This window comes from Otolemur garnettii, unplaced genomic scaffold, assembly GCF_000181295.1.
Source record: "Otolemur garnettii isolate 467f Iridium unplaced genomic scaffold, OtoGar3 scaffold00007, whole genome shotgun sequence".
Classification (NCBI taxonomy): Eukaryota; Metazoa; Chordata; class Mammalia; order Primates; family Galagidae; genus Otolemur; species Otolemur garnettii.
The window spans coordinates 36,829,265-36,842,487 of NW_003852402.1; the positions used below are offsets into that span (position 1 = coordinate 36,829,265).

The window sequence follows — 13,223 nt, forward strand, 5'->3', positions numbered from 1 at the left end:
GTATATATAAGCAGAATTTTTTAAGAATAGCCCATACCCTTTGGAAATCTACACTTTTAACAATTAAAAAAAAGTTTGGAGTGACCAGATCAAAATTCCCAAAAGCATGAATTTAAAATTTACAGTGGAATTAACTATGGTATAATCCTATGATTTCCCTTAAGCTGCAAAACTGATCACTATGGATCTGAATAAGAAGCTGCGTATTTATCTGCCTGTTCCATAATCATTAACACCTTGTGTAACATTTTGCTTCTGCTAAAAAAATTGGACTGTAATCACTTGAAATTAATTTGTATTTACCTGCTCTATTAATCATTTCCTGCTGCTAACACAGAAAGAATCTGAGGAAGGAAGCTGGGCTCAGGTAGGAAATTCAATGCTTTAAGACAGTATCATTTAGTAGTTTATGAGGTTATAAATTAAGAAGCTAGTATAAGTGATAATATTATAAATCTTCACTTAGCTCAATATTAGCCTGATATGTATATGTAAATCTATGTTATATTTAATGCTACTTTTGGGGGCATCCAACCTGGTCTGCAAGTCACATGCTGATTTTTGTGAGGACCCTTTTTGCTGTATCTGTGGTGTCAACTATCAAGAAAATTATGCACAGACTTAATCAGCTTTTGTTAGTTTATGTGTATTGAATGTGCGGCCACACAACTCATGTTCCTCTAATGTAAAGCAAAGAAAAGAAACGGTTGATGGTTTTTTTTTTTTTATGTTATTCTATTTTGCAAATAAGATGATTATCATTTCACTTGGACTCAAATTTTAAGATGATCATTTTCTTCCTTCCCGCAAAAGTATGATCTGTAACTTATATTTCTCTGAATATATTTAATTAGGAAACATTCACATTGGATCTAAGGGGGAATAAAAAGAAAGAAAAGACTTATTTGGAGTTCCATGTGCTTTAAGGTATAATGAAAAGTGTATGAGGAGGGGTTGGAGACAGACCACAGGTTAGAATCACCCCCACGTATTAAGGGGACCGTATGAGACCAGCATCTGTACTTTGAAGAAATAAATATCTGCAAGGAAGCTGTGTATTTTTTCAACATTTCCCCATGTTAGACAACTTAAAAAATAAAGACATATTATATTTAATTTGCTTTAAACCTCTCAATATAAAAAAATAATTGATAGTTATATTAGGACCTGTTTTTAAACATGCAGTAACTTAGGGTTGCATTAGATTCCGATTTTGGTAACAATTCTGTCATTCTTAAAGAAGACAAAAAAATATGAGTCTGGTAAAACCTAGAGTTTTATCAGAAATGCTGGTAATTGTTAAGTTAGGGCTGAATAAGGAACGGAACAGGAAACTATAAAATTAATAGAGAGTGATAGCTTTTTAAAAAAACTGGTTTCCTGTTCCTGGTTGATTGGAGTTTCATTTTAGCTGTTTTGAGCAGTATGTAGTATCAGTTCATATTGTTACAGTAAACAATTACACTGTCTTGTTCATTTTCACTCATGACCTACTTCCTTAATGAAGGACTCTAAATTGATTGACTTCTAGAAAAGACTTTGATTCTTTCCAGTGATCTTTCCGGAATATGGACTACGTGCACCGCTAGATAATAACAATGTCCATAGAGAGGTTCAGTATTCTGTCTCTTGAACCTCTCTGCGTCTTCATTTGTTTACTAGGATTTTATTTCACATCAAATGTTGCCATTACACTGTAGCAATGACAGCAGTGGCATTGATAAGACAGAAATCGTGTAGTATTACCTGTCAGAAACCAATAAATAAAATAAACCTATCAATATAGAAAATCTTAAAGCTCAGACTTCTTATAACTCTAATTTCTTTATTAACCAAATACACGTTCAGAAAAATATAATTCCTTTTGAGAATACAAAATGAACAGTCCCTCATTTTCAGTATCTTGATAATTGTATGGAGAGTTCCATATTATACCGAAGCAAGGAAAATACAGGCTAAATATTATTTCTGCTTTGTTTACATATATCAAAGCAATTAAGCATTAGTTTATATATGATTGGACAGTGATATGTACTATTCTCCTATGACCATCTCATTTTATTGGTTAAAAAACTTGACTGCTATAAAACAATTCCAGTGTCCGGTTTTTCTGCAGACCCTGGCTTACGGGGATATGAACCACGAGTGGATTGGGAACGAGTGGCTTCCCAGCCTGGGGTTACCGCAGTACCGAAGTTACTTTATGGAATGCTTGGTCGATGCGAGAATGTTAGATCATCTAACAAAAAAAGATCTCCGTGTGCATTTAAAAATGGTGGATAGTTTCCATCGGTAAGTTTTTTGCCCAAGAAAAATTAAAATGAAACAAAATGCAACAGTTACTCAAAAAAAAAAAAAGGAGGGTTAGAATCTAGAAAGTATGTGGTATTTGAAACATCTGTGCACATCTACTTGCAAAAACATTTTCATGTGGCGAATTACAGGGACCATCTAATGTAGAGCTGCGTGCATATTATGTGCCCAAAGTGTATGGAAATATATGTGCACAAAATTGCAATCAAACACAGTGTCCTGTTTTAAGTTGTTTACCATCTAGCATGTAAAGAAGGGCTTCTTTAAATAATGTGTCATACACACTATTTTTTTATTAGGTAAAGGAAATGTCAGCTGGATTTTGATTGTTTCATATAGTTGATTATGGCGGTAAATTAATAAATCTAAATTTAGATACTTTTGGCTTAGGAGACTCCATTTGGTTCTATTTAATCCAACATTTAATTTAATCAGTGACTAAAATGAAGATGATATAAAAACTAGATATTTTGGTGACATAAAATTACCATAAATAGATAATAATTGGGCCTTTTCATTCCAACTCAGGGAAATATTTTTGATTTTAATGCAGTTTTTAACACTGTTGAATTAAATTTGGTGGAGATAAACATAACAGTTTTTTTAAAAAAACTATTAAAATAAGCAGCACCTGTGTTTCAGTGAGTAGGGTGCTGGCCCCATATACCAAGGGTGGTGGGTTCAAACCTGGCCCTGGCCAACCTGCAACAAAAAAATAGCTGGGTGTTGTGGTGGGTGCCTGTAGCCCCAGCTACTTGGGAGGCTGAGGCAGGAGAATCGCCTAAGCCCAGGAGTTGGAGGTTGCTGTGAGCTGTGACACCAGAGTGATAAAGTGAGACTCTGTCTCTTAAAAAAACTATTAAAATGCTGGATGGAGAATTTATGATTTGATAGCAGCTTTTGTTAAAAGGATCTGGAATTTATTGTTGACACAAAAATCTCAAGGCGTGAATAAAAGATACAATGAAAGGGTCATGAGGTGATATAACTAAAAATGTACTTGTGGGCACTAAGTTATTACTGATAAACTGGTAAAAAGCTGGTGGAATACTTGAAGAAATTAGAGAGATTTAGCTGGAGTGCAGGAAGATTTATGTAAGTTATCATATGTTGTAAGATTGTTATGTGGTAAAAGACAACATTTTCCTCTGTCAAGCGTGTGCTTTTCTACAGCGTGAGTTTGTACAGGTGTAGATCCGAGGGTGAGCAATTTCACTAAAGAAAGCAAACTTCGTACCAATCCCAATTGCCATATATCGTGACATTGTCAGGTAGTGAGTGAGTCTCCGGGAACTGAAAGGTTAGACCCAATTTTGTGTGGTTCCGCTTGACTTTGATTTAGAACTTGTGACAACACGCTGGGTCCAGTTTTCTCATCCTTCCCTAGATTGGCGTTTAGTACAGCTTTATTACTTTAGTGAAAATGATTTTTATAATGATCAAAGTTTTAAAAATGACTCAAATGGCAAGGTTTCCTGTTTGTTCTGGGAAATCACACAAGTTTCATATTCCAATTTTACGCTAGTCTCTGACTTGGAGCAGGGAGTGACTGCGCGCGGCTGCACCCCATTTTCAGCTGGGGTTTCCATAGGAAAGACGTCTCAGGATTGTGTTCTCTCTGTGCCGTTTCATATTCCATACAACTAGCCAAGAACCATTAGTTTAATCTGGAGCTGCCTAATCCCTGTGCCTGTTGTTATACAAGTACTATTTGGTATTCCATGGAAAGAGTTTGCCAGGAATGCCATAACAACATGCCACAGACGGGCTGGCTTAAATCACAGAGATTTATTTTCTTGTGCTTCTGGAGGCTGAGGTTTAGAGATCCAGGCATCGAGGCACTGGTTTCTTCCGAGGCCTCTCTCCTGGGCTTGCCGAAGACCCCTCTGTCTGTGTCCTTACCTCATCGTTCCTCTGGGCACCCCCGTTCCTGGTGTCTCAGTTTGTCCAAGTCTCCTCTCTTTGTAATGACACCAGTCGGTTTAGGTCAGGATGGAGCCTAACAGCCTCGTTTCACTTAATTACCTCTCTAAAGGCTCCATCCCCAGACGCAGTCACATTCTGAGGTACTAAAGGTTACAGCTTCGACATACGAATTTTAAAGGAACACAATTCAGCCCCCAACACCTAATACAGTTTTCTTTCCACTTTTCTCTGATTCTGAGACATTTCTCTGTTTTTATTTTTTATTGCTTGGGATTTATTGAGGGTACAAAGAACTAGGTTACACTGATTGCATTTGTTAGGTAAAGTACCCTTGTAATTGTGTCCCGCCCTCAAGAGGTGTGCCATACTCTGTGACCCCCATCCCCTCCATAACTGGAGGGCTTAGAAATGCATCCAACACTTAAGCATAGCCTGGACAATGTGTTTGTCTAAATCTCTGTATAGTCCTCAGCACTCCAGATGCAACCCGGTGTGTTTATCCTCTGGTGGTATCAATATGAGGTCAGGGACTCTCATCACCAACCATTAGTGGTCTCCCCTGGTGAAACCCAGAGGTCATTTTTCCTGTCAGGCTCTTCCACACTGCTGATGTCTAATACCACCAGTCTTCTCATTACCTCTCCTTGAACATCTCCGTTCTTGGGATTTTCTTCTCATGCTCATGGCGATGGTCCTTATCTTTGGTTTCCCCATCACCCATACTTAGATTCCATCTCCTATTTTGCTACCAGAACAAAAACAGTGATGAGCCTGGCTTTTCAGCTCTAACACGGCACCTCTACAATTCCATCTGCAGTCCCGTGTTCATGATGCTCCATTGTCTTTCAAAGTCTTATCTCTGCTACCAGATCCATTAAGGATCAATTTTCTTCTTGTCCAAAACATCCTTTTCACACGCAGTTGCAGTATAGGCTGGCTTGATCTTTTTAGGTACTGGGATAGCATTTAGAGTTGTGGGTTATTCATACTCTTCCTATTCAGTTCTCTATTTTATATCTTAACTAACTCAATTTCTTTTTTTTTCTTTTTTTTAATTATTGAATGATAGCTGTGTACATTAATGCAATCATGGGGTACAGTATGGTGTTTTCATATACAATTTGAAATATTTTCATCAAACTGGTTAACATAGACTTTATGTCAATTTTCTTAGTTATTGTGTTAAGATGTTTATACTCTACTTTTAGAAAGATTCACTTGTACCCTTGTAAGACAAACCATAGAGGTGATCCCTCCAATCACCCTCCCTCTACCCATCCTTCTCTCCCCCCTTCTCCCTCCCCCTCCCTATATTCTTAGGCTATATTTAGGTTATAGCCTTCATATGAAAGCTATAAATTAGTTTCATAGTAAGACTGAGTGCATTGGATACTTTTTCTTCCATTCTGTGACACTTTGCTAAGAAGAATATGTTCCAGCTCCATCCATGTAAACATGAAGGAGGTAAAGTCTCCATCTTTCTTTAGGGCTGCATAATATTCCATGGAACTACCTCATTTTCTTATGTGACTTTTCCCATCAGCTTAAGAAGAGGATGATCCCTTTCTTATAAATTCTTTTCTATCTCAATAATGGCAATTTTAATTTCAAATGAATAAAATATTAACTTTTCTGCACATAATGTAAGAATAACTACACAGAAGACAAAGACATGTATAACTAATGACCTACAAGGTCCTTGATTATTATTATTTAAAACTATGTTTTTCTTATTTTGAATTTTTCCCCTGTTTTTGGAAATACTGTGTGGTTAGAATAATTAAATTGTTTTTTCCCTTGAGTACTGAAGGATTTAATTGCAAATGTAATTTATTAATCTGTTGTCCTAAGAAGCAGTGTCCAGGGTTGCCTGTGCCTGATCAAAGAACTTAGCCTCTTGAGTAACTTGAATATGTTTTTCTTTTTTAAAAAATAATTACAGAACAAGTTTGCAGTATGGAATTATGTGCTTGAAGAGGTTGAATTATGACAGAAAGGAACTAGAAAGAAGACGGGAAGCAAGCCAACATGAAATAAAAGGTAATACATCTTTCTTGTCTATGAAATTCCTTTTCTCCAGGATTTTTAGCCTTCACTTTTATGAACCTCGAATGGTATGGTTTACAGTGGTAATTATGTAGCATAAGTATTTAGCTGATGATGATTTTTTTCATTACTTTTCCAACTAAAATACAGAAAATGATAACAGCACATTCTAGGGTAAATAACCCATTGGAGGCACGTTTTTTATTTTTTGAATTGAAATCTACCCCTTGGAACTTGTTAATTATGCTTCTGTTTGTACTAAAGATGGCTCCATGTAGACGTTTTTGTAAACCTTCAATGGAGCATTGTCATTAAGGTTCACGGTAGTTAATTTTTGGTTTATATCATTGGAAGTTTATTTCAGTGTCAGATACTTTATTTTGGTGATACTGTATAGTTGAATAAGTCACAGAGGGATTTTATATAGAAATTATATAAGGATTTTCTCCTACAAACTAGACAAGTCCTTTAATAAATTTTAACTGGGAGTGAATTTAGGATCACTGTTAAGTGCTACAACTTCTGTGTGTGCAAAAGAATGTTTTATTTGAATAGCAAAAAGAGACACTGTAGTGTAAGTTTATTGGAAAAGTTCTGTATTTAGTGATTGACCATCTAAATGTTGAGAGGTACCTTAATATACAGATTTAAAAAATGGTTTTAAAGAAGAATATGTTAGGTGTGAAATAAGACCACAGATGCGAGAGAAAGATGGACCCCACTTCAGATGTAATTAAGTAATAGAAATTTATTAGGAATTTAATACACCTGCAGGTGCACCTATAGGGAGCTGTTGTGGTGGGCCAACAAGCAGCCTCGAATATTGGGTGAGGAGCCTTTTATACTATTATTTTGCAGGGTCAGCAAGCTAGTGCAATACAGAAGCCAATCACAGCAGTTAGCCCAATTCAATACAGCTCAGGGGTCACAAGGTAAGGGTACATCATAAGGGCTTACCCAATTCAGGGTGGGGGTATAAAATACATCACAAGTACATTACTTCATGATCATAAGATGGGGGTTACATAGGTTCAGGGGGTACAAAACAAGTGTTAGGTAAGTCTCTGAGAACAACTGGGGTCCTTTTCACCCCGGGCTTTATTGGGAATCCACCCCTCCCTTCTTCAACCCCTCCCTGCATACTTCCTTAATCTCAGGCTGTTTCTCTGCCCTTGAGAGGGCTGGGACTAAAAGGCTTAGGAGAGGCTTCCTTTTCAAGGGTAGGGGGCTCGTTCCTCACTGGTCTTAGGGAGCGGGTCAAGGGCTGGGGGCTTGGTTATTACAGGTGCTATACTTGTTGGAGATCATTATTGCTGTTGCTGAAGCGTAAATTGTTGGGTATAAGATGCAACATCTGAAGCCCTTTCGATAAAAATCATCTACTTTTGTTGTTTGAAGAAGAAAAAAGGCTCATGAAAGAAAATATCACCAAACATTTTAAGGAAAGTGTGTATTCTGAACTATTTACCAGTTATATTTCCATTTGGGCATGTGCAAACACTATCAGGTTCAGTGAGCGTCCTTACATTACATCGATTTTTCAAAGTTAGGCATGAGTCTCGGTATTCATCTTCACTTCTTTCAGGGCCTACTTACTTTAGATAAGAAAACAGTACATATTGCATGTCCTCACCCTCCCAGTAGTAAAATTTAACACTGTTTATTCTTTATTCAATATTACCTACCTTAGGCTTTTATCACTTCAATATGTGATGAACAATGCCAGAAATTCCTGTTATTTTTGGCAGTTCTTGGACAGTACATTAGTTATAATAGAAGGGGCTTGAATGCATGTGAAATTGATTGGTTAAAAATATTTTCTGCATGGGTGCTCTGGAGCACAGACAGAAACACAATGGCATTCCTGTAACACTTCATTTGACTTCCTACTTAGGAGCAAGAAAGTATTCTTCCATTAGCAAAATCAAGCTGTTTGATTTCACTTTATTTGGGGGCTCCAGGAAATTACAGGTTATTTTCAGTTCATTGTTGTTCAGTTGAATTGAAATCAGGGAACTAATGAATCCAAGATAGACCCCAGAAGGAAGTCTGCCTTTGACCAAACAAAGGATGTTTTAGTACACATATCGATTTTGCCCATGGGATACCACTTTCTGGTTTTCTTTCTCGAGAACTTTTTCCAATTAGATTTTATTATGCCTAGGCTCACCACATGAAAAGCTTCACTCACTGACAGATCTAAAGGGGAAAAGTTACCTATTTGGCCCTACACCAAATGCTATATTGCTATTTGGCAATTGCTGGGTAGAGTGTAGCCCCGAGAAGAAATTGCTGTGATTCACTGTGATTATACAGAAACAGCTCCATAGGATAAGTAGCTGTGAGTGAGATCACAAACAGCCTGTTTCCTCTAATGGATCTGATGACATTTACAGGAATAACTATCAACTGTGGCTGGGGGTCTCTGTCATTATATGAAGTGTTAATTAACCTTGACCTTAATGAACGGTTTTCTGAGGTGAGAAGACCATGTGAATATCAAGAATATGCTAACATTTAATTTGTTGCTAGGAAACAAGTCAATACTGATGTCTAAGCATTTATTGTTAGGTCAAACAAATTGTCCTACAAAGCTTTAAAGTCAAGGCATCCATTATGCTTGGAAACAGATTAACAGAACACAGTCTAATTGACAGAATTAGAAAAGAACAACATACCTTGTTCTGAAGAGGAAAAGTTTGGATTTGTGCTGCATTTTCCTTCATGCCAGAAATGGATTACTTTATATATTTGATCACTCTTAAACACAGGTGCACCAGTGGAATTTTTAATGGGCGTGTTCAAGTATTTGCAGAAGGATGATAACTCCATCGTACGTCTTACATATCAAAATATAAACCCAGCCCCCTAGCTCTACAAAAAACAAATACTTCCTATTCAAACATCCATCTAGTGCAAAGAAAACTGGAAATTTTTTGTTGTTTTTTAAATATCCCGTTGATTTAAGAAAATGTTGTTTTACTAAAATTAAGTGGAGAACTGTTGCTTTCATCCATACCTACCTCTCCAGCTTTTGAAGTGCAAGTGTCCTGTAATTAGAGGTTATGAAGGATCAGCTAATATCCATAACATCTGATAATACAGCCAAAATACAATACCAACTGACTCATCTTCTGAGTTCTAAAACTTCAGTGGAATAAGCAACTAAAAACACAGAGGAAAATCTCTCTGCACTTCGATACTGACCCAGGGTGGCAGTGAACACGTCTGACATAGAATTTCCAAATATAGTAAAGATCACTAAAGAAGTCCTTTGTTCCGTGGGGGAAAAGGAGGCACAACTCTGGGGGGGGAGGGACAAATGTCCGACTTCCTGTGTGTGTTAGGAAAATAAGTGACAGAAAGGAAAAGTTTAACATAGCCGGAATCAGTAGGTTATTTCTATAATTAAATGGAAATTTGAAAACTAGAAAGCGTAAAAATTTCAAAACTCAATGGTTTTATTTTAGAAGGGATGTTTCATAAAATAAAGATAGATCACTTGAAAATTTCTGGTCTGCAATCGGCAAATAAACACAAGAATAAAAGATAAAAAACAGATCATTTGGGACATACTGAGCATAACAAGGTAAGGGACAGTGAAAGAGAAACAAGATTTAAAACTATTGAAGTCTCTGGTGGAGAATTAAAAACAATAATAAGGTATGCAGTAAGCCACAGATGTGTCACCCGACAAGAGATTAAAAAGGAAAAGGAAACAAAACACAACACATTGTCTTAACGTTGCTGAAAACCATGACCTCCATGCTCTAAAAATCTAAGAATCTGCCCCAGTAAAGTCCACATTGCTTTTAAAAGAGCAACATAAAAGTCAGCCACTTCTTGTGATCCTAGCACTGTGGGAGGCCGAGGAGGGTGGATTGTTGGAGCTCAGGAGTTCTTGAGACCAGCCTGAGCAAGAGTGAGACCCCTTCTCTACTAAAAATAGAAAAACTACCATAGTCTAGTTCAGGGGTTGAGGGAAGCGGGAGGCAGCAGGGGGAGGATGTTTGGCAGAAGGAGGGAGGGCAGGAGGTGGGATCTCAACTAATGTGCACAGGCCCATGGTGTATAACACGCTCCCTGAGTGAGGGCCTCTTCTACAAATAGAACTTTACACTGAAAGTGAAAGCAATGTAACCTAAAAATTGTACATCCATAACAATTTGAAAAATAAAAAAAATACTCAAAAAATAAAATAAATAAATAAAAATAGAAAAATTAGCTAGGCGTTGTGGTGGGTATCTCTAGTCCTAGCTACTGGGGAGTCTGAGGCAAGAGGATCACTTGAGCCCAAGAGTTTGAGGTTGCTGTGAGTTATGACACCCCAGCACTCTACCCAGGGTAACAACGTGAGACTCTTTCTCAAAAACAACAACAACAAAAACAACAACAACAACATGAGATACTGGATGTAATTCAACTAAAGTAATGTTATAAGAAAACTGAATGATATTCTTTAAAATACAGACTCAAACTTACTTCTGAATTAGAAGTGACTATGCCGGCTCTGTGCCTGTGGCTCAAGCAGCAAGGACGCCAGCCACATACACCGGAGCTGGTGGGTTTGAATCCAGCCCGGGCCTGCCAAACAACAGTGACAACTATAACCAAAAAATAGCCAGGCATTGTGGTGGGCACCTGTAGTCCCAGCTACTTGGGAGGCTGAGGCAAGAAGATTGCTTAAGCCCGAGAGTTGGAGGTTGCTGTGAGCTGTGATGCCATGGCACTCTACCCAGGGTGACAGCTTGAGACTCTGTCTTAAAAATAAATAAATTTAAAAAACCAGAATTGGCTATGCCCATCAACACTCTCAGACAAACAAAATCTGAGAGAATGCTTCACCAGATAAACCAAATAGAAAAAAAGTTTTTAGGATGAGTTATTTAGGCAAAAGGTACATGATCCTAAAGATACGAAACACACAGATAGGGTGGAGGAGAAACTAGAAAACTGTGTGGGTGAATTTCATAATAATAAAACAACAAGCACGTCTGCAGGGCTCCAATGTAATACCCCAGGCAGGAAGGGAGTAAATAAAACTAAATTGAAGGTCTTTGCCTCACCTAGAAAATGATTAAAAGGCTCATTCATAAGCCCAAGAAGGATGCATATCATAAGCTTTAAATGGACTAAATCACATGTGAACTAAAGACAAGAAGGTAGTAATAGAGTAGTAGAAAAAAAAAAGACAGCACATAATGAAAAGGCAGGGAAGAAGGGGAACCCAGGACAGGGAGGACAAATACACAGCTGGTAGATTTAAACTTCAACACATGAGTAATAATATTAAGCGGGAGTGGCCGAGCTAATACAATGAAAAGACATGAAAAAATATATTGAATGCAGTGGACACACTTTAAATACAAGAACATAGAAAAGGTAGAAGGAAGAGAAACATATGCAAATAATAAGCAAAGCGGCTGTGATTCTTCTAACAGAATACCGACTTTAAGGCAAGAAACATACTAGAAATACAAAATAATAAAAGAGGAGGTGATAGCAAATTTATATGCATCGAATACACAGATTTAAAATATGAGAAGCAAAAATCAACAGATCTGAAAGTAGTGGATATTTTCATAATGATTGTGGGAGTTCCTGGTCAAGCCACATGAAATACCAATGGTATTAGTTTGTTTGGGCTGCTGTAACAAAGTACCATAAACTGTGTGACTTAGGACGCAAAAGAAAACCACTGTTTCACGTTCTAGAGGCTGAAAGTTTGAGACGGAGGTTTTGGCAGGGTTGGCTCCTTCTGAAGGCTGTGGGGAAGAATCTGTTCCTCTTCTCTCCCTCAGCTTTTGGCAGTTTGCTGGCGATCTCTAGAGTTCCTGGGCTTGTAAGACTGTCACCCTGATCACTGGCTTCATCCTCACACACAGTTCTCAATGTGCGCGTGTTTATTTCCAAATTTCTCCTTGGAAGGAGGATTCCAGTTATATTGAATTAAGGGCCCACCCTAATATTAACATCATTTAAATTGATCATGTCTATGAAAATTCTATAACCAAATAAGGTAGGTACTGAAGTTCTGGGAGTTTAGGGCGAACACAGTTCAACCAATAACACCGCATATCTACCATAATGGCTCAAAAGAACAAAACACAAGTCCAAGGTGAAGAATACGAAGTACTAGTGAAGGTGTAGATTTCCATACATTACTAGTACAGGGCTAAACTGTGAGAGTGGAATTTGTTTAGCAGTATCTTCTAACCTTGGATATATGTGTGCTCTGCAACGTAACAATTCTACTACTTGTTATTTACTCAACTGCGATATGTAAATGTACAAAAATACACATGTATAACAACAGGCAAAGTAGCACTATCCTTAATAACCCAAAGTGGAATTCACCTGAATATCCATCATTGTGGCGTAATCAGGCAACAGAATACTAAATAAATAGCAATGGAAACAAACAGCTCACCGCTATTTGTCAAACACAGATGAATCCCACACTGAGTGAAATACACACACAAAAGTACATCATGTATGATGTCATTTATAAGAAGCTAAAAATATCAGGCACAACTAATCTGTAATGAAAGCAGTCAGAATATTGGTTACTGTTGGATGAGGGTGGTAATTACAAAGGTGCATGAGAGGACCTCTGTATTGCTTTAATATCTGCACAAGAAAACCTAAGTTGGTTATAAATAAATACACAATGAAAAATTAATTATGCTTTTGAAAAATTTAAACAATATAAAAATACATAGCTTCTCGACCCCCATATACATTTCTGATTATGCAGACAATTCCGACAAGAGAAAATAAACTTTGGAAGTTGAAGGATATTGCCAAAATTACTTTTCACACTTTTTCTGCATAAGTGTACAATTTTCATTCATTCAGAAAGAAACACTAACAGGAACCTTTAGTTCCTTTTATTTTTCTGTAGATAGTTTATTTTTCTTTTATATAGTTTCTTATAT

General features: G+C 37.2%; 1 protein-coding gene across 1 annotated transcript in view; it reads left to right on the forward strand.

The window, feature by feature from the left end:
- PPFIA2 (PTPRF interacting protein alpha 2) overlaps positions 1-13,223 on the forward strand; it is a 482,044-nt gene that overhangs the window by 458,923 nt on the left and 9,898 nt on the right. The window contains exons 26-28 of the mRNA XM_012814158.1: positions 338-367; positions 2,099-2,292; positions 6,182-6,279. Coding sequence (XP_012669612.1) covers positions 338-367; positions 2,099-2,292; positions 6,182-6,279 — 322 coding nt within the window. The remainder of the gene's footprint in view (positions 1-337; positions 368-2,098; positions 2,293-6,181; positions 6,280-13,223) is intronic.